Here is a 21,993-nt window from a genome sequence, read left to right on the forward strand (position 1 = left end):
AACATGAAAACTTTTTCACTTAAAAACTCTTCTCGAAACCCAATATCCTCAACAATCACGACACTGCTTCGCTCTGTTTTTCCACTTACTTTCAAACTTCTTACACAACTTTTTCAAACCAAAACTGGGTCCACCCACGCGCTCCCTTCTTTGTCTCAAGTCACACAGCTCTTCCCTATCAATCTCTGTCATCCGTCTTATTTTCTCAATCCATATCCTACCATACACATTCCCTGGGTACCCTGAGGAAAGTTATGCTCCAATAATCCTTAAGTTCTCCTCCATCACTTTTGACCTCATGCAACAGGGCTCTCCAAAACTCAGATGGTTTCGATACTACGTGAAAAATCTTTTGATGAAAACATTTGAAACTAAATTGGCTTCAGAGCAATTCAATCATCGAGAAGCGTTTCTGCAGCCACCGGAAAGAAACAATCAACGTAAATGATACGTAGGAAATAAAGCTTTAAAGCAGAGAGAGAGAGAGAGAGAGAGAGAGAGAGAGAGAGAGAGAGAGAGAGAGAGAGAGAGAGATAATTTATCATTAGTGAAAGAAAGTAGTTTCATCTAACTACGAGTCATATATCTGGGTTGTCATATTGCTGAAATGGTATAGATAAAGAATTGCATCTATAAAGAAAGACCGATGCGTTAGTACAGCGAAGATTTATACACACACGCACACGCGCGCACACCCATACACACATACATATACATATATATATGTATGTATCTATGTATGTATGTATATATATGTATACACTGATACACACATACACACACGTGTATACATATATATTGTATATACATATATATATATATATATATATATATATATATATATATATATATATATATATATATATATATATATATATTTACTGTTTGTCTCTCGCTATTTTGCAATTGCAAAGCCGAAGGTTTGACTTTTTTTGGCTAATTTGGTTATCTTATCACAAGGCAGTTCGTGACTCCATTAACATGAAGTGTATTTTTTGGGCACACGGGGTCGACGGACATACGAAAAGAGGACTTTCTGATTTAGTTCCCGTTTTTCCTCTCTCTCTTTCATTCTCTCTAACATCCACATTCATGCACGACTTCCACAGGGGAATACGAAGAGAGAGAGAGAGAGAGAGAGAGAGAGAGAGAGAGAGAGAGAGAGAGAGAGAAAGTGTATGTTGACCTATCGCTGGCATCCATCCAAGAAGAGGCGCCCCGTTCCACGTTTTCCTCACATCGCCGAAGACTAATTGACATTCTTCTTCTTCGCCCTTTCTGTCATCATCGGGTCACTCTTATTCCCCAGTTTACTTTCTTCATCCACGCCCTTATCAACTTGCTCTCCGCCTCTGTACTCCAAGATTTTTTTTTTTTCAGTTCGTCCTACGCATTCCGGGTACAATCGAAATCATGAGAAGTCTGTCGTCTATATAAGGAAAATGTCCTGCTGATTTTCTAAAATCAATTTTAAAAGAAGCGTTTTAGTATTATTTGGCGTTAAAATGGAAACATGATTGAGACTCTTCGCCTTGCGAGGGAATTACGATGCTCCCTTTCCAAAAGGAGCGTGTGAAAATGTATGTGAATTCCATGCATCCAAATATAGTTACTTAAATGCAATTGAAAGCACAGATGCGAGTATGAATGTATGAATTACAAAAGAAACCTTTAAACCATTTAGTTAAAAATACCTCTTAAATATAAATGCTCTGATGAACGTCAAAGTTATCTGCTGTCAAGAAAACTGAATTTCATTTCGTAATTATCAGCCATTTGTCCGCTAACTGGTTTAGTTGTGGCAAAAGAACTTATAAAAAATCTGTGTTGGATCCAGAACAAATAAAACTGATTTTCAGTAATTGGAAACTGATTGATTGGAGCCTTTGCAATATTTTCTTGCTAAGCTTAAGTCTAGTTAATATCGTGCAGGCTTAACTCCTCTTTATTGTGGCTTAACTGTTGATTGAAATTTCAGAAATATATGTTTTTTTGTGCAAGCTCGTGAATGTCTGTAATATATATATATATATATATATATATATATATATATATATATATATATATATATATATATATATATATATATTACATGTATATATATACATATATATATATATATATATATATATATATATATATATTTATATATACTCGTACATACATGTATATATACATATGGCTATAAATTCATTCTGAAAGGCTCTAACCTCCTGGTACCACCAGTCTATAAAATAAGGTTTATATTTATATATATATATATATATATATATATATATATATATATATATATATATATATATTTACATATATATATGTATACATATAAATATATATATATATACATATATATTTATATTTATGAATATATATATGTATTTATATATGTGTGTGTGTTTGTGCAACTTTTCATGTGGAATTTGGAGCGATGTGGATTCAAAGTAGTTACCTTCCCGGCCATAAACTGTGAGCCATATAATCAAGAGGAATTTAAACGTAGACTTTGTAACTTCACATTATGTTTTGTGTCCACATCTCTTGCAGTTTTTGAAACTATTTTTTAAAATGGAAACTGACGTATATTGATTTTTCTTAGAGACATCCGTTACAGTTTCGGGAAATTAGGCCCTGGAAACTAGGTCGAAAAATTCATTGATTCACACTCGTTTTAAGAATGAATTTAAAAAATCGCAATAGGTGAGATACAATAGGTGCTCGATATGAAACATGGAACTTGAAAAGCGCTTTCACTTTCAATCAGTCTTATGTCCTAATTTATAAATTAATATTGCTAAATAAGATATTCCATATTAAGTACGTCTCTGTGGGTTAGTGCATTAGACACCAGAATGCTATACAAGTAATGGATAACCATTTTATTTATGATAAGAATTATATCTTTTCGTAGGGGTCCACGAGTTTTTTGAGTGTGAATAAGACTTATGAAAAACGTTTCATCCTGGTAAGCAACGGGCATTCTGCTAACACACATACACATACACCATATATATACATATATATTGTGTATATATATGTAGAAAAATGTGCAATTTCTTTTGAAGTCAGTGCCATATCTCCGCAGATACTATCTTCTTATCAAGACTTTGAATCAGTCTATACTTCTTTTTCTCTACCGGCAAGCTTCTCAGGAATAAGGAAAAATCATTCGGGATTCTTTCCATTTATTTTTTATTTTTCTAGTCGACGGACCGTTTCTCCACCTGCGTCGACTATTAAAAAAAGGAAATGGAGATAATGTTGAATGATTTTTCCTTATTCCTGAGAAACTTGCCGGTAGGGAAAAAGAAGTATAGACGGACTCAAAGTGTTGAACAATGCCATTGACTTCAATAGAAATTGTACGAGAGAAAAAATATGCCCAAATAGTATGTATGTGTGTATGTATATATATATATATATATATATATATATATATATATATGAATATATATATACACACACACACACACAGACACACACACACACACACATATATATATATATATATATATATATATATATATATATATATATATATATATATATATATATATATATATATATATATATTGATTTATGAGAAAAAGATCTTTCATGAAAGTTTCATTTTTATTACATTATTACCGGGGACAATTTTCTGGCCTATTCATGCAAAATCATCAATCGGAACCGTTTAATAAAAAACGATAATTCCTTCACATTTTTTCCGAAGTATTGTATTCCAGTAACATTTTGTACAAGTCTTTTAAAAGCAATAGCAATTTTAAAATGTCAGTTATTATTTGAGCAAAGTCAATGGCCCATGAAAAATATGTCATAAAATCACTGAAGCGATTATGTGATGAATAAAACATTTCTTTTTTAAATAATTACTTTTTTATCCAGTACATCGAGACAGGTTTCTACACACTCAGACATTCAATGAGAGAGAGTGTCTGAGGTACATAATATGTGTAGGTACAGTGTGATAACCCGAGAAAAAGAGATTGATTTGAAGGAAGAAGAAGAAGAAGAAGAAGAAGAGAGAGAGAGAGAGAGAGAGAGAGAGAGAGAGAGAGAGAGAGATTTACAGTAAATGAGAGAAAATGAAAAGGGAGAGGTGAAAAAAAAGAGGCAACAAACAGAGACAGAGAGATATGCTTTAATCTTTAAACAGAGACTGTTATCTAAAAGCAAGAACAAAAATAAATTGTAAATTTGAACAGATATTTTACTTAATCTTCTTAGCACAAAAATATCATGAAATTTATCTCAACAAATGCTATCATTTCCCCCTTTTTGGAGCCTTTAATAAAGTACTTTTATTTGGCATTGCAATGTAAAAATATTATTCAGATGTAAGAACCTGAATACATAATAACGTATAGACATGATTTATGACTTGAGTATCAGTTATAACTTTATATGCATTCTCATCTTTGTGTCTCTTTTTGTAATTGACTGACTTGCAAAATGGCAAGGAAATGCAATAAATCAACAAAATGTTAGGACAAGTGGTAGGAGGAAGTTTTAGAGCTTTAATGCTGAATAAGCAGATTGTGAAGGACGATTAGTTCTCAAAATCGTAATCTCCGCCATTGATACGGAGAAAATCATTCTTCAGAATTTCCGGTAATGTTGACACAGGAGTAAGGGAGAAGAACCGTGGACTTAAAGTTATAAATTTCGTATTTTCTAGAATTTATTATCATGTTTTTTTAGAGCAGGGATATAGGGAACAAACAGAGTAAAATTTATATCTATGTTACAAAATTAACCTAAAAAAAGAAGAAATGGTTATGGAAAAGCATGCAGCTGATCCCCACTAATTCAGATTAAAATGAAACCACTGACTATAAAGTAATTTTCATTATTTGTCATAGTTTAGCATTATAGTTACCGTAATGAATACCTATGATACGGGCAACTTACTGCTCTTATCTCGCTTAGGCCCAGTGAAAACGAAAAATAATAAGAAAAGGAAGAACCGTTTCACTGAAACTGAAACGATACCGCAGGGTTTTTCTTTTAATGCCCACGCCCTCCCATGCCCACCTTTATATAGCAAAGTCCGATTAGACGGTGAACTAAAATTCATATTGATGTCAAAAAATGAAACAATCCGAACTTAGCCTCTCCGTATGTTATTATTATAATTACGATTATTCAGAAGATGAAACCTATTCATATGGAACAAGCACACAGGGGCCATTGACTTGAAATTCAAGCTTCCAAAGAGCATGGCGTTCATTAGAAGGAAGCAACAGGAGGTAAAGGGAAATACAGAAAGAGGAGATCACTTATCGAAAAAGAAAAAAAATAGATAAATAAGAATAGAAGTAAATTATTAAAATGCAGGGCAGAACTGTATTAGGGTAGTAATGCATTGCATCTTAGCTTGAACTTCTGAAGTTCCAATATATCCATATCTCCTTTAACCTAACAGTTAAATATCCTTCTGCTTTCAGGACGAGTTCTCCATCGACAACAACACAACGCACAACGGGAACAGCGCAATGACGACGACGGACCCGGAAGAACCCAAAGTGACGAAATCCCACAAGAAACACGTCCAGTTTCCTCAGATACGATAGGTAGGGGTCTCCCAGTCTCACGCTTTCGTCGAGCAGTTTTTACAATTTATTATTATTGTTAACAATACTCATAAGAGCTTGAGTCTTGAAATGGAGACACAAATTCACAGATATGTATGGTTACAAATATATTTAAAAATAAATCTCTACAGAGAGCTTTCGGGAATGTGTTCGATTAAAAAGGGGAATCGAAGTGAATCCCGAAAACTCTCTGTAGAGATTTATTTTTAAATATATTTGTACCCATACATGACTGTGGATTTGTTTCTCCATTATTATTATTATTATTATTATTATTATTATTATTATTATTATTATTATTATTATTATTATTATTGTAAATATTTATAAAAATATATATAAAACGATAGCTTTCGAGAACCTACTGGATTCTCCTTATACAGGAGAATCGAGCAGGTTTTCAAAGCTCTGGCTTTAAATATATTTTTGATTTTTATACATTGACACCAGAGGATTTCTTCACCATTTTAGTGAATCATGAGATTATTATTATTATTATTATTATTATTATTATTATTATTATTATTATTATTATTATTATTATTATTATTACTGATTGGAGGCTTGTACAAATCAAGTTGTATCGTTGTACAGATCAGTCAAGTGGAAAAGCAACAGCCGTAATAATAATAATAATAATAATAATAATAATAATAATAATAATAATAATAATAATAATAATAATAATAATAATAATAATAATAACTTCTAGGAGGACATGTATTTGCATAAAGATCTAAGACAAGTTTATTTTCATTTGTATGAAAAAATTAAGATATGTCCAAGGTTGCGACTGGAATTGTTGTCGAGGTTCTTTATTATTATTATTATTATTATTATTATTATTATTATTATTATTATTATAATTATTATTATTCGTTACGCACATACGGTCACATGAAATAATCCTAAAAGGTCAATAAATAGATAAGCTCTAATTAAAGAACATTTGAGCGTTAAAAAAACAGAAAACAGGCAGGGAAGATATATATATATATATATATATATATATATATATATATATATATATATATATATATATATATATATATATATATATATATATATATATATATATATATATATAAATTTAATAATGTTTCAAAAGTTAAATTTTATATAACTTGAAATTTTTACAAAAGAGCCTAGCATGCATGGTGAAAATGAATAATGTTCTGACACTCAATTATTCAGGGTCGTTTGTCGGGAAATATGCGTTACTAAGATTTTTTTTTTTATTTTGTCAGAGCAGCCACTAAAGCAAAAAAAAAAAAAAAAGTTCAAAAAAATATTTTTCATATTTTTTTTTCAGAAGAATCACGATCGTCCGATGGAGAGACGTGAGCCGTCATTATAGAGAAGGATGTTGCGGACATCACTTCAGTGACTCCTAGCTGTACTCTAATCTCGTCAGCGATCCCTTCAGAGACCTATGGAAAGCAACCGTCCCTGCCCTGGTTGGGTAAAGATACCAGGAAAGACAGTCGAATTTCCTGTCTCCCACCGTCAAAACGACCAGATGAAATGCCTCTCATTCTGTTAGAATCTCCTGGGGAAGGTAAAAGCTTCTGACTGGACATGCTTGCTTTGGAAAAGGTGAGTGTCCTGCCTGGAGCAAAGAGTCCAGTAGAGGAAAACAAACTTACTGTCTCCTGCCCCATAGACATGTTTTGTCTCCCTTACCCAAAAGCGGAGGTGTCAAGATTCTCACCAGACTAGAGACTCCTGACGAAGTACATGGTTTCTAACTAATTAACCTTCGTTTTGTCACCTTTACGATTTGGAGGTGAAGCAGACAAAACTAGGAGGAGCAAGAGCCCTTACCTGGCAAAGGGCAAAAACTCCATCAAAAACTGACAGATATCCTGTGTTCCTTTCTAAAGAGGCCCAGAAACCAAGTGTCTCATCAAATTAGTCACCGCCTAAGTTCAACTTGGTTTTGAAACTCGGTCACTCGCTAGTGATTGAATAAGAACTGGGACAAGCAAGCGCCTATGTCCTGCGAGGGCAATTCCCGTCTCCCCGCGCCGAGATAGCTCCGTGCTAAGCCTTTCGTGAGAACAGAATCTCTGTCGAAATAAATAGTTACTGACTGGCCCAACTTCGTTGGGAAACCTTGCTGACATCAGCGGTGATTTGAGTAATCTCGGTCTAGGGAATTGCAACTTTGTAAGAGGGTAAGAGTCATTAACGGAGAGGAAAAAGAAGCTTTTTCTAATGCATTCATCTAGTTTTCGAGATTTGTCACAAATATTTCACATAGATTGTTTTATATGCTTTCAAATGCTAAGCTTCAAATAGCCCATTTGTATATATTTCGATGTTTCTTGGAGTAGTGTGGCCACTGGAAAACTTTTGATAATAAAAGCGACCCACTCAAGGTGGGTTTCGTCACATTGTGTTTGAAAGGTTATTAGAAACATTAGTAAGAATGAAAAAAAATATACTCGCGTGAGTATTCATGATACGGCTTATATTAAGCACAAATATTCAAGTTCTAGTAATGGGCACCATTTCATCGTGTCATTTACAAACCAGTTGTGAACGTAGGTGAAGTCTTCAAAAACTCAAAATATAAAATTTACTTCTCCCTGTGGTGATTAATAACCAGAACTCACGAGGAAACCTAAACTTCGAAGTTTCCCTTTGAGTCTCACGCTAAGAGTTCCATACGATGGTCTTCGGAAAAGTTTTCTTAACCTTCCACACTGTTTCTTGTGCGTGGAATCGAGACCAGTATGATACTGTAAGAGATTATATCAGTAATTAACACGTGCATTACGGAAATACAGTTGAAGCTGCACGCAGAGCAGCGGAATATTTTTGTGGGACAACTGGATACGCTGAAAACAAAGTCAGTTTAGAAACAAAGGAAGATATTTCAAACAGATTAACTCATAAAATGTTTGAAGCCATTTTTCAAAGGTTCGAATATGTTTCATCTAAATCAAGTCCAAAAAGCGCTTCGATGTTTTAATAATGAATGTGCCAAAAGCCGGAACTGGAAGTGCCTGATGCTTCGACAGTATACAACACAGACGAGGAAATTATTTTCAGTGTGTAGGGACACATTTTAAACGTTGTTCCTGAAAAGAGCAGATAACTAGTGGGGAGAGAGAGAGAGAGAGAGAGAGAGAGAGAGAGAGAGAGAGAGAGAGAGAGAGAGAGAGAGAGAGAGAGAGGGAGTATCTTGCAAATCCCAAGAAAGAAAGAGAAATGACGGGGATTTAAAACTAGAAGATGGTAAGAAAGGCAGGTCTATTGCAACTTCAGCGTCGCTGATCAGGTAATACGAGAGAGAGAGAGAGAGAGAGAGAGAGAGAGAGAGAGAGAGAGAGAGAGAGAGAGAGAGAGAGAGAATTCCCTTTAGAATAGATTTCATCACGACATCATTTTCCCTCATTATTCATCTGACGAAAAAAGGAATGATGTGATAAAACAAAAACACAAAGAAAGAATAGGAAAGATTGGTAACTGACATTCCTTCATCTGCGATGACAACCCTTAATTATCAAAAATTCTATAATATTATTATTATTATTATTATTATTATTATTATTATTATTATTATTATTATTATGTTTCGAAATGTGCTCATGGAGCAAGCATGAAAAGACATGAATTGATTATTATGAAATAACACTTTACTGGAGCTTCAGACGCAAATGTTCTCTCATAATTTTATTTGCGAATCAAGTAATCCCAGAAGGCGAAAGAGAGACGCTTAATTGTTAGTCAGAGCTAGAATGAAACAAGGACTAAAAGCACATGAAAAAATCATCCTTCTCTTCCCCCTCCCCCCGCGAATCCTCGGTCAAAGCTGGGCTAAACTCGAGTGGGATGAACAGAGCCAGTGAAGCCGTTCTCGAGTGGTATAGAAGAGGACCAGCAGAACTGAGCTCGAGCAGATAGAGTCGACCCAGCTGATCAAATTTCGAGTGGGATAGAATAGACCCAGTTGAACTAGGCTGAGAGTGAGATGGAACAGCGCTGGTTGAAGTGATTTCGTGTCGGATAAATGTGGTAGGTACAAGTGTCAAAACAAAGGAGAAGGAAAATCAATGAAAGCAGAAGAGATTTATTTATTTATGAATGAAATTAGGCTGCCAAGCCAAGCATTGGGGCACTGTCGGCTATTCAGCGCTTGGGACAGGGGAAAGAGGGAATTGGAGTGGTTGGACAGCAAGATGAAGAGGTCCAGAAAATACAGGAAATAAAATGCAAGGATCTAAAGGTGGAACTGGGAAAAAAGCCAACTGTTGTACAAAGAAGTAACATTCAGAGGTGTTGGACAGCAAGACTGAACAAAGGAAGCGGGGACAACATAGGTGAAGATTTGGCCAGAGAAGGCTAGTTATTAGGTGGATAACAAAGAAAATCAATACAAACTGTATCATCGTTATAACTATTATGATACTGTATCACTATCATAAACCATTACACTACATAACTGCTTTCACGAACATGAATTGTACTAAGAAAACTATTTATGAAAATATAATCTGAATAGCTGGCATCATTCTCAACGGATTTTTCATCTCCAATCTAATGTATGTGATACATATCTCACCCAACGCTAAACCGTGTTCTTAGATGTCCATTATTCTTTCTCGCTGTGAATATCATATAAATTCATCTCAAACCGTTTTACTCTAAGGCTGTACCACGCGAGTACGTTGTGCCGTCAAGTTTTACCATTTTACCAGAAAAATTTTCACAGCTTCGTTTTGTCAACTATATTGGCTTCGTGGTGGAAAATTTGAATGTAGGACTGGATATGTGAGAAGAGGCGTTCATATGACATGGGCTTTACATTGTGACGATTTTAGATCATCCCAGCCAGTGCTTGCTACGAAGTAACAGGAAAATGGCATTTATATTACGTCTACATACACGAACGCACACAAACATATATGAAAAAATCTATTCAGTTCAAAGACTGTATAAAGCACTGTGATTCTGAGTGAGGATTTTTGCAGTGTGTCGTAAAACAATAGAGTGAAATCATACAACTCAGAAGATGTTGAGAATTATGGAATGTTTGTAATACTTTGTAACAATAAATTCTTCCGGAAGCTAATGGATTTTAAGATTGGGCTGAAGAGTGAAGCATCGAATTGATTTAATAAGCAAAAGATAAAATTTATACAGTCTGATTTCAAATAATATGAAATGATGTCGTTTCTGAGTAAGGAAATGCCCTATTATTTACGTGATTAACTTTACCTGAAATAGGGTAGCTAAAGATAATTTTGTATTTTATATATTTTGCATAATTTTGCAACAACGTGTCCCTGGGTGCTGAATTTTCTTCACGTAGCAACTTAGAACTGGAATTTGTATTTAATAGACCGTATTTATAAAGCCATTTTTTTTAATAATGAATTTTCGTAATAATTGCAGGAATGATTTAAAATTTATAATCGTCCAAGACTTCAGGCTAATTATTCTTTTTTCTAATGACTGACCAGTTGGTTAATCTAATCATAAATTAGTTCATTTGGAAACTCCAATGTAAATTAATTCCATTTCCGCACATGTTTCTTTATAAGTGATGATATACAAACGGATTTATTTTTTCCAAACTGTAAGGTCCATAAGTCGCTTTGTATTAAATGATAGAAAACTATAGGGATTCGAATTTCTGTGGATACATATATATATTTATATTTATAATCAATGGATAACTTTACTATAGTAATTACATGTTTCTATTCGTAATGGTAAATGTTTCTATGTTTATTCAACAGAGCTTAATAAAAAATACGGATAATTCATATTTTGTTTTTTTATAACCTAACAAGGAAGTAAGAGGTTTTGTCTTGAAGAGATTTTCCAGATGTGAAAAGAGGAAATAATTAAATATGGAAAAAAAATGAAAAGGAAGATAATGAATAAGTTAAAGTTAAAGAAATTGGAGGAGAAAATAAGAACAAGGAAACTTAAACCAAAGATAGTGGACGACAACGGTGTAGAGACTTAGGCATCTTTTGAACAGAAGGTGGCTGAACAGAGAGAAGGGCCTAAAAAAAACAAAAAGTTAAGTATATCTTAGTTTAACCAGACCACTGAGCTGGTTAACAGCTCTCCTAGGGCTGGCCCGAAGGATTAGATTTATTTTACGTGGCTAAGAACCAACTGGTTACCTAGCAACGGGACCTACAGCTTATTGTGGAATCCGAACCACCTTATGACGAGAAATGAATTTCTATCACCAGAAATAAATTCCTTTAATTCTTCATTGGCCGCTCGGAGAGTCGAATGCTGGGCCAACAGCGTGCTAGCCGAAAGCTCTACCCACCCCTCCAGTGAAGAACTAGACGGGATGATTTTTTGCCTCAAGGTCTGGGTACCAACACCAACTTCCTTAGGAGACTAGTAAAGTAGTCTGGTTGGTTTGCTTAGTCTAAGCAGGCATTGTGCCAACACGGGCCTGAGGTATGGTGTCAAAGGAAGTATGAGGCCTGGTTTGGACCTCAGAACTCATTAACGCCAAACGAGAAAACTTAGCTTTGGACTATCTTTCTTTTAATCTATTTGATGAGTTCGTGATGCATGCTTAAGATTCTATCACAGTTTGGGCATTTTGTAGATTCTGTCATAAGATTCTATCATAATTTGGGTATTTCGGAGATTCTATCACAAGATTCTATCACAAGTAGATTCAATCACACGATTCTATCACAATTCGGGCATTTTGACGATTCTATCACAATTCGGGCATTTTGTAGATTCTATCACAAGACTATCACAATTTGGGTATTTCGTAGATTATATCACAAGATTCTATCACAATTTGGGCATTTTGTAGATTCTATCACAAGGTTCTATCACAATTTGGGCATCTTGTAGATTCTATCACAATTTGGGCACCTTGTAGATTCTATCACAATATAGGCATTTTGTAGATTACATTACAAGATTCTATCACAATATAGGCATTTTGTAGATTCTATCACAAGATTCTATCATAATTTGGGCATTTTGTAGATTCTATCACAATTTGGACATTTTGTAGAGTGTCTGTCACACGATTCTATCACAATTTGGGCATTTTGTAGATCCTATCACAAGATTCTATCATAATTTGGGCATTTTGTATATTCTGTCACAAGATTCTATCACAATATAAGCATTTTGTAGATTCTATCACATGATTCTATCACAACATGGGCATTTTGTAGATTCTATCACACGATTCTATCACAATTTGGACATTGTGTAGATTCTGTCACAAGATTCTATCACAATATAGGCATTTTGTATATTCTATCACAAGATTCTATCACAATATAGGCATTTTGTAGATTCTATCACAAGATTCTATCAAAAAGGGCATTGGGTGTTCCGTCCCACGGGTATTTGCGTTAACAATCACCATCGTAAGCACCAAAGAAAGAGCAAGGTAAACAAAATTATTTCCCTGTATCTTACAATAATAACCAAACATGTATCTATGATATCGCTGGCAGCAGACTGAAAATGCAGCAGATATAGCAGTCAACATAACAGCAATAGTAATAAATAATAACAAGTTAAAAAAAAAATTAACGACGACAAAATTAATCTACTAAGGACATTTTTCAAAATCTGACAGAGGCAGCCATAAATACTATTCAAGTCCTTCAAGCTCTTGAACTTCAGCTACAAACTACCAGAGAGTCCTACTCATTTTCACATATTCACATTTTCCATTTTTTATGAGGTAAGGAGATCATGGCATCAATCGACAAACAATAAACAAGAAGTTGCAATAATTTGAAATAACATTAGATAACGGATTCCTGGTTAGTTCTGTTCCTCAAAAACAACGTCGTGGCAAACAAGAACAAGTAAAAAATGCGCCGAAGTTTCTTTGGCGCAATCGAGTTTTCTGTACATCGTACGATCAAGGCCACAGAAAACAAATCTATCTTTCGGTGGTCTCGGTATAATGCTGTATGAGCCGCGGCCCATGAAACTTTAACCACGGGCCGGCTAACTTTAACCTTAAATAAAATAAAAACTACCGAGGCTAGAGGGCTGCAATTTGATATGTTTGATGGCTGGAGGGTGGATGATCAACGTACCAATTTGCAGCCCTCTAGCCTCAGTAGTTTTTAAGATCTGAGGGTGGATGGACAGACAAAGCCGGCACAATAGTTTTCTTTGACAGAAAGCTAAAAACAAGAAACCAGTAAAAGGAAATGAAACAAAACAAATAAACTGAATAGTTGAAGACAATAAGGGCCTGGTCACAGGTTGTCAGGGTGAGGCTGCATATTGATAACGACCAACACCAGAACAAGGACGACAACTGGATGATAAACGAGGACATTTTGGTCTACAACTCTCTCTCTCTCTCTCTCTCTCTCTCTCTCTCTCTCTCTCTCTCTCTCTCTCTTCAGACATACAACCAATCGTCCGGTGCGAGAACGAAGGTAAATGGAATCCAACAACCACAAGAATTCGGACAAAGGAAAATAAAGAGAATACTAGATGCTGAGTTTTATGAAATGTTATGAACATGAAAAACTTCCATTTTATGGGTATCATTACTACTACTACTACTACTACTACTACTACTACTACTACTGTCATTAGTTACATCGGCTAATGAAGTTGTAGGGAGGTTATGACGTCACGCATGAACGGATAAACAGCTTTTGATAAATCTTGGTGGAGACATTGAGCAGGTGACCACTCCAGATGACTAATTATTGTTGTTTACCAATGAGTAATTAACAAATTTTAGTGTGAAAGGGAATGTAAGGAGTATACTCTTATGATTCTTGTTGCATACCAATGAGTAATTAACAAATTTTACTGTGAAAGGGAATATAAGGGGTACTCTCTTATGATTCTTGTTGCTTACCAATGAGTAATTAACAAATTATAGCGTGAAAGGGAATATAAGGAGTATTCTGTCATAATTCTTGTTGCTTACCAATGAGTAATTAACAACTTTTAGTGTGAAAGGGAATATAAGGAGTATTCTCTTATGATCTTGTTGCTTACCAGTGAGTAATTTACAACTTTTAGTATGAAAGGGAATATAAGTAGTATTCTCTTATGATTCTTGTTGCTTACCAATGAGTAATTAACGAATTTTAGTGTGAAAGGGAATATAAGGAGTATTCTCTTATGATCTTGTTGTTTACTAATGAGTAAATAACAAATTTTAGTATGAAAGGGAATATAAGGTGTGTTCTCTTATGATTCTTGTTGCTTACCAGTGAGTAATTTACAAATTTTAGTATGAAAGGGAGTATAAGGAGTATTCTCTTATGGTTCTTATTGCTTACCAATGAGTAATTTACAACTTTTAGTATGAAAGGGAATATAAGGAGTATTCACTTATGATTCTTGTTGCTTACCAATGAGTAATTAACAAATTTTAGTGTGAAAGGGAATATAAGGAGTATTCTCTTATGATTCTTGTTGCTTACCAATGAGTAAATAACAAATTTTAGTGTGAAAGGGAATATAAGGAGTATTCTCTTATGATTCCTGTTGCTTACCAATGAATAATTAACAAATTTCAGTGTGAAAGGGGAATATAAGGACTATTCTCTTATGATTCTTGTTGTTTACCAATGAGTAATTAACAACTTTTAGTGTGAAAGGGAATATAACGAGTACCCTGTCATAATTCTTCTTGTTTACCAATGAGTAATTAACAAATTTTAGTGTGACAGGGAATATAAGGAGTCTTCTCTTGTGATTCTTGTTGCTTACCAATGAGTAATTAACCAATTTTAGTGTGAAAGGGAATATAAGGACTATTCTCTTATGATTCTTGTTGTCTGCCAATGAGTAATTAACTAATTTTAGTGTGAAAGGGAATATAAGGAGTACTCTGTAATAATTCTTGTAGTTTACCAATAAATAATTAACAGATTTTAGTATAAAAGGGAATATAAGGACTATTCTCTTATGATTGTTTTTTCTTTCCAATGAGTAATTAACAAATTTTAGTGTGAAAGGGAATAAAGGACCATTCTCTTATGATTCTTGTTGTTTACCAATGAGTAATTAACAAATTTTAGTGTAAAAGGGCATATAAGGAGTACTCTTGTCATAATTCTTGTTGTTTACCAATGAGTAATTAACAAATTTTAGCGTGGAAGGGAATATAAGGAGTATTCTCTTATGATTCTTGTTGCTTACCAATGAGTAATTAAGAAATTTTAGTGTGAAAGGGAACATAAGGAGTATTCTCTTATGATTCTTGTTGCTTACCAATGAGTGATCAACAAATTTTAGTGTGAAAGGGAGTAGAAGTATTCTCTTAGGATTCTTGTTGCTTACCAATGAGTAATTTACAAATTTTAGTGTGAAAGGGGATATAAGGAATATTCTGTCATAATTCTTGTTGTTTACCAATGAGTAATTAACAAATTTTAGTGTGAAAGAGAATATAAGGAGCATTATCTTATGATTCCTGTTGCTTACCAATGAGTAATTAACAAATTTTAGTGTGAAATGGAACATAAGGAGTATTCTCTTATGATTCTTGTTGATTACAAATGAGTAATTAACAAATTTTAGTGTGATAGGGAACATTAGGAGTATGCTATCATAATTCTTGTTGTTTACCAATGAGTAGTTAAGAATGTTTAGTGTGAAAGGGAATATAAGGAGTATTCTGTCATAATTCTTGTTGGTTACCAATTTGTAATTAACAAATTTTAGTATGAAAAGGAATATAAGGAGCATTCCTCTTATGATTCGTGTTGTTTACCAATGAGTAATTAACAAATTTTAGTGTGAAAGGGAATTTAAGGAGTATTCTGTCATAATTCTTGTTGTTTACCAGTGAATAATTAACAACTTTTAGTATGGAAGGGAATATAAGGAGTAATATCTTATGATTCTTGTTATTTACCAATGAGTAATTAACAAGTTTTAGTGTGAAAGGGAATATAAGGAGTATTCTCTTTTGATTCTTGTTGTTTACCAATGAGTAATTAACAAATTTTAGTGTGAAAGGGAATATAAGGAGTATTCTGTTAATCTGCAAGGCTGCTGAATGAGATTAGTAAGAGACCGGAGAAGGATGAACTTTCCTCAGACCTAATTAAAGAAGGCAAGGAATGAGGAGGTAAAGCCATCCTTCGTCAGTTGGCAGCCATTGAGGAGGAACCCCTGGAGTCACCAGGCAGCTGTGTTAAGGGAAGAAGAAGTTAGGGAGAGCTTGGAGGAAGTTCTCCTTAGTCTTAAAAGAAAGAGAGAAAAAAAGCAGGGGCTCTGGAGTTGACATCTGTCATGATAACATCAACTATAAATTGTACAACAAAACAATAACGTTAATAACAATAATGATACTGACACCTGTAATAATAACACCAATTATAACTTTGAAAAGAACACCAGTGACCATAAGAATCTTAATGACAATGGCGATAACAATGAAAAACTAGTTAAAACGCATTACGATAATGTTCACTATAATATACATTCAACGTCAGTCAAAAAAATAAGTGTCCGAACTTTCACAACATCTGGTTTTCACGAGAAAGCGTTTATTCTTTCCTGAAACGCGCAAGAGCGCGGAGCCAATTAAGGCTTTCCAGTGAAACACTTTCCTTTGGGAACGTTCATGATGAGGATTCGCGAGACCAGCGGACCAAGAAAAATAATTGGAGTCTTTCTTTTAACGATGAACAGTGATCGAGGGACGTTCTCTATATTCTGTGCTCGCGCGCGTTAGACATACACATACAAACATACATATATGCAATATATATGTATATATATACAATATATATATATGTGTGTATATATATATAAATTTATATATATATATATATATATATATATATATATATATATATATATATATATATATATATATATGTATATATATAGATATATAATATATACAAATGTATATGTATTTATACATATACTGTACATTTTATAATATATATATATATATATATATATATATATATATATATTTAAATATCTGTATAAATACATAGATATATACATTACTCTCTTTCTCTACTCTCTCCGGGGGTTCTCGGGCCTCTTGGTGGCCCATGGCCGCTTGCACCGGACCTCTCCACGTTCCCCTGTTGAGAGCTGTATCTCTCCTGTTATTCTCAGGATCCTCCACTCCCAATTCTCTTAGATCTCTAAACCCATTATCTTTCCATCTCATCCTCGGTCTCCCCACCGGTCTTCTCCCTTCCACTGGTCCTTCCGTAACCACTTTGAGCATTCTGCCCTCTTCCATTCTAACCACATGTCCAGCCCAACGTACCCTCTGCGATCTTACATAGCAGGTTATTAGCTGTTGTCTGGTTAAATCTCTCATTTCATTGTTGTGCCTTCCCCTCCAAACACCTTCATTTATATCGTAAATGGGACTCGTTATTCTACGCAAAATGCTATTTTCAAAAGCCAGTAGTCTCTGTTCTTGACGCTTAGTCAGTGTCCAGGTCTCACAACCGTATAGTACTACTGGCCTGATAATGGTGTTGTAAATTCTTAATTTGGTAGGCCTTGTGAGTTTCTGCTCTTTAATAGATGTTGTAGACTGAAAAAGCATCTGTTCCCTGCTGTAATTCATAGCCAGAACCTCTTCCTCCATCTCATTTCTAGATGTTAACAAACTTCCTAGATATTTAAATTCCCTCACGCTCTCATTATCTCCCATATTTTGTTGTTGCTGTTGTTGTTGGTTGTTCATTGACAACCTCACCATTTTGGTTTTACTTCCACTGATCTCTAGTCCCACTTTGGCAGCAGTTTCTTTGAATGGTACATACAAACGCTCTATCTTTTGTATATCTTTACCTAAGAAATCAACATCATCTGCAAATGCAAGGACTTTGTTGGCACTTATATCTCTCAAGATGACCCACCCTCAACTTCCTCAATACTGGGCATTATTTTCTCTAAAATTAGATTAAACAACGTTGGAGACAGAAGGCATCCTAGTCTCAAGCCTGTTTTAACTTCAAAACATTCTGTCTTTTTCCTTCCCACCTGGACACAACTCTTACTATTCCTGTAGCATACTTTTACCAAGTTTATAATGTTTTCTGGTATACCGAATTCCTTCATAACATTCCACAGTAATGGTCTATGGATGCTATCGTACGCTTGTTTAAAGTCTACAAAAACTTGCTACATATCTCTATTATACTCCAGTGTTTTTCCTTTATCTGTCTAACAGTAAAAATCTGGTCAATTGTTGATCTTCCTTTTCTGAATCCACACTGATATTCGCCCAATGCTGTCTTTATGTAGGGTTCTAATTTATCTTTTATAATTTTGGCTAGTACCTGATAGCAGGTTGGCAGAAGCGTAATCCCTCTATAATTAGCACAGTCTGACATATCTCCCTTTTTTGTATCGGGGTAATGTTGCCCGTGTCCCAGGTGGTTGGCTTCTCTTCTGTTCTCCAGATCATTATTAGAAGCTCAAAGATCTGTGAGTGCAACATCTCGCCACCATTCTTGAGGAGCTCTGCTGGTATGTTATCTAAACCAGGTGCCTTATCATTCTCCACTCTGAAGTCTGGTCCCTGCATATGTCTCCCTTCAATAGGATTCACTGGGTCATTTCTATTTAACAGCTCACACAAATAGTTCTTCCATTTCTCCAATACTTTGTCCTCCTGTACCGTAATACTTCCATTGGCATCTTTCACTATATATATATATATATATATATATATATATATATATATATATATATATATATATATATATATATATGTATATATATATATTATATATTACATATGTATACATACACACACGTATATATATGTATATATATATATATATATATATATATATATATATATATATATATATATATATACATAAACACACACAACGGAACATGAAAAAAAACACGATGCAAACAACGAAAAACATCCCCTTTACTCGTTCATATAACTTCATCATACTATTTCCCTCAAATTCAATATCTATTATCAATGGGACAATAACTTCCAATATTGAGGCATATCTCCAGCAGTAATAAGCGAAGCTCTATATCCTGCTGTCCACTGGATTATTCGATATGATGCAATGTATGCAGAATTTCCTGCTTATTTGCTATTATTCTCCATATTGTTGTTCGTATAATGTCCAGGCATTCGTGTGGAACAAGAAAAATAGGTCTTTCCATCTTATCAAAAGTATTCAATAACTGGGAAAATAAATCTAAACTAAAGATACTCTTTAAATTCATTTCTTCAAAACAGAATAGAATATAGAATTTAGGCCAAGGGCCAAGCGCTGGGACCTATGAGGTCATTTCAGCGCTGAAAGGGAAATTGACAGTAAAAAGGCTTGAAAGGTGTAAGAGTAGGAAAACATCGCTGTTGCACTATGCAACAATTGTTAGGAGAGGAAGGAAAGGAAGACTGAAATAAGAGAATATGAACGGAGGCACAGTCAAAGGAATGAAAATGGTTGCAGCTAGGGGCAGAAGGGACGCTGCAGAGAACCCTAAGTAATGCCTGCAGCGCACCGCATGAGATGCATTGATGGCAGTACCCCCTCTACGGGAAATTTAAAATAAAGGTAATCTTTAAAATATGAAAAATGCTTGAATGGAGGGAGATATTTAACCACCAAGAATCAAGCTAAAATCTTGTAACATTTGTATTTTCAATATCACTAAAAGGGAAGGATTTAGGAAGCCCCTTTTTCTCTTCAAAAGAATGAATAAATGTATACAATAACCCTGAAGCCCTAGCAAGTTTTCTCTTGTGATGTTATGACGTCATAAGAATTTTTATTAACCGTAAAGGGTTTTATCGTATACATCGCAGTCCCTAGCTTGAGTAGGCTCTGATTTTTATTGATGTTTGTCACCACACTCCTCTCTCTCTCTCTCTCTCTCTCTCTCTCTCTCTCTCTCTCTCTCTCTCTCTCTCTCTCTCAGCTTTTTCCGTACATCTCTCTCTTTCACCCATACATTCTCCCTCTCTCACTCTCTCTCTCTCTCTCTCTCTCTCTCTCTCTCTCTCTCTCTCAGCTTTTTCCTGTACATCTCTCTCTCTTTCTCTTTCACCCTTACATTCTCTCTCTCTCTCTCTCTCTCTCTCTCTCTCTCTCTCTCTCTCTCTCTCTCTCTCTCTCTCAGCTTTTTCCGTACATCTCTCTCTTTCACCCATACATTCTCCCTCTCTCGCTCTCTCTCTCTCTCTCTCAGCTTTTTCCTGTACATCTCTCTCTCTTTCTCTTTCACCCCATTCTCTCTCTCTCTCTCTCTCTCTCTCTCTCTCTCTCTCTCTCTCTCTCTCTCTCTCTCTCTCTCTCTCTCTCAGCTTTTTCCGTACATCTCTCTCTTTCACCCATACATTCTCCCTCTCTCGCTCCCTCTCTCTCTCTCTCTCTCTCTCTCAGCTTTTTCCTGTACATCTCTCTCTCTTTCTCTTTCACCCTTACATTCTCTCTCTCTCTCTCTCTCTCTCTCTCTCTCTCTCTCTCTCTCTCTCTCTCTCTCTCTCTCTCAGCTTTTTTCTGTACATCTCTCTCTCTTTCTCTTTCTCCTTTACATTCTCTCTCTCTCACCTTTTTCCTTTACATTCTCTCTCTCTCTCTCTCTCTCTCTCTCTCTCTCTCTCTCTCTCTCTCTCTCTCTCTCTCTCTCTCAGCTTTTTCCCGTACATCTCTCTTTCTCTTTCACCCTTACATTCTCTCTCTCTCTCTCTCTCTCTCTTAGCTTTTTCCCGTACATCTCTCTTTCTCTTTCACCCTTACATTCTCTCTCTCTCACCTTTTTCCTTTACATTCTCTCTCTCTCTCTCTCTCTCTCTCTCTCTCAGCTTTTTCCCGTACATCTCTCTTTCTCTTTCACCCTTACATTCTCTCTCTCTCTCTCTCTCTCTCTCTCTCTCTCTCTCTCTCTCTCTCAGCTTTTTTCTGTACATCTCTCTCTTTCTCTTTCTCCTTTACATTCTCTCTCTCTCACCTTTTTCCTTTACAATCTCTCTCTCTCTTTCTCTCTCTCTCAGCTTTTTCCTGTACATCTCTCTCTCTTTCTCTTTCACCCTTACTCTCTCTCTCTCTCTCTCTCTCTCTCTCTCTCTCTCTCTCTCTCTCAGCTTTTTCCCGTACATCTCTCTCTCTCTCTCTCCCAAGAGACTGGTAATGATGACCAGATAAAGGGTTTCCAAACTTATAGATCAGATAGAAAAAATAGAAATCAAGGGGGAATCGCGATATATGGGAGAGATGCCAATCAAGGAAAAATCTGTGAGAAATATAGTAACACAGAATGTGAATTAGTAGCGGTAGAATTTGAATCTGAAAAATTAGTGAACATTGTAATATACAGAACCCCTAATACTAAAGAGTTTGACATATAAATTGACAAATTGGATGAAATATGTAGAAATCACTAGGACTGGACGATACTCCTATCCGGAGACTTTAACTTTGCT

The 21,993-nt window shown here is 34.9% G+C and overlaps 1 protein-coding gene across 2 annotated transcripts in view; it reads left to right on the forward strand.

Moving 5' to 3' along the window:
- The window catches only part of LOC136844489 (uncharacterized), a 190,819-nt gene extending 183,775 nt beyond the window's left edge, over positions 1 to 7,044 (forward strand). For both annotated transcript variants that reach the window (XM_067113775.1, XM_067113776.1), the window contains 2 exons: positions 5,448 to 5,573; positions 6,907 to 7,044. In XM_067113775.1, coding sequence (XP_066969876.1) covers positions 5,448 to 5,573 — 126 coding nt within the window. In that variant the 3' untranslated portion in view covers positions 6,907 to 7,044. The remainder of the gene's footprint in view (positions 1 to 5,447; positions 5,574 to 6,906) is intronic.
- The last annotated feature ends 14,949 nt before the right edge of the window (positions 7,045 to 21,993 follow it).

The sequence above is a fragment of the Macrobrachium rosenbergii genome, chromosome 12 (assembly GCF_040412425.1).
Source record: "Macrobrachium rosenbergii isolate ZJJX-2024 chromosome 12, ASM4041242v1, whole genome shotgun sequence".
Lineage (NCBI taxonomy): Eukaryota > Metazoa > Arthropoda > Malacostraca > Decapoda > Palaemonidae > Macrobrachium > Macrobrachium rosenbergii.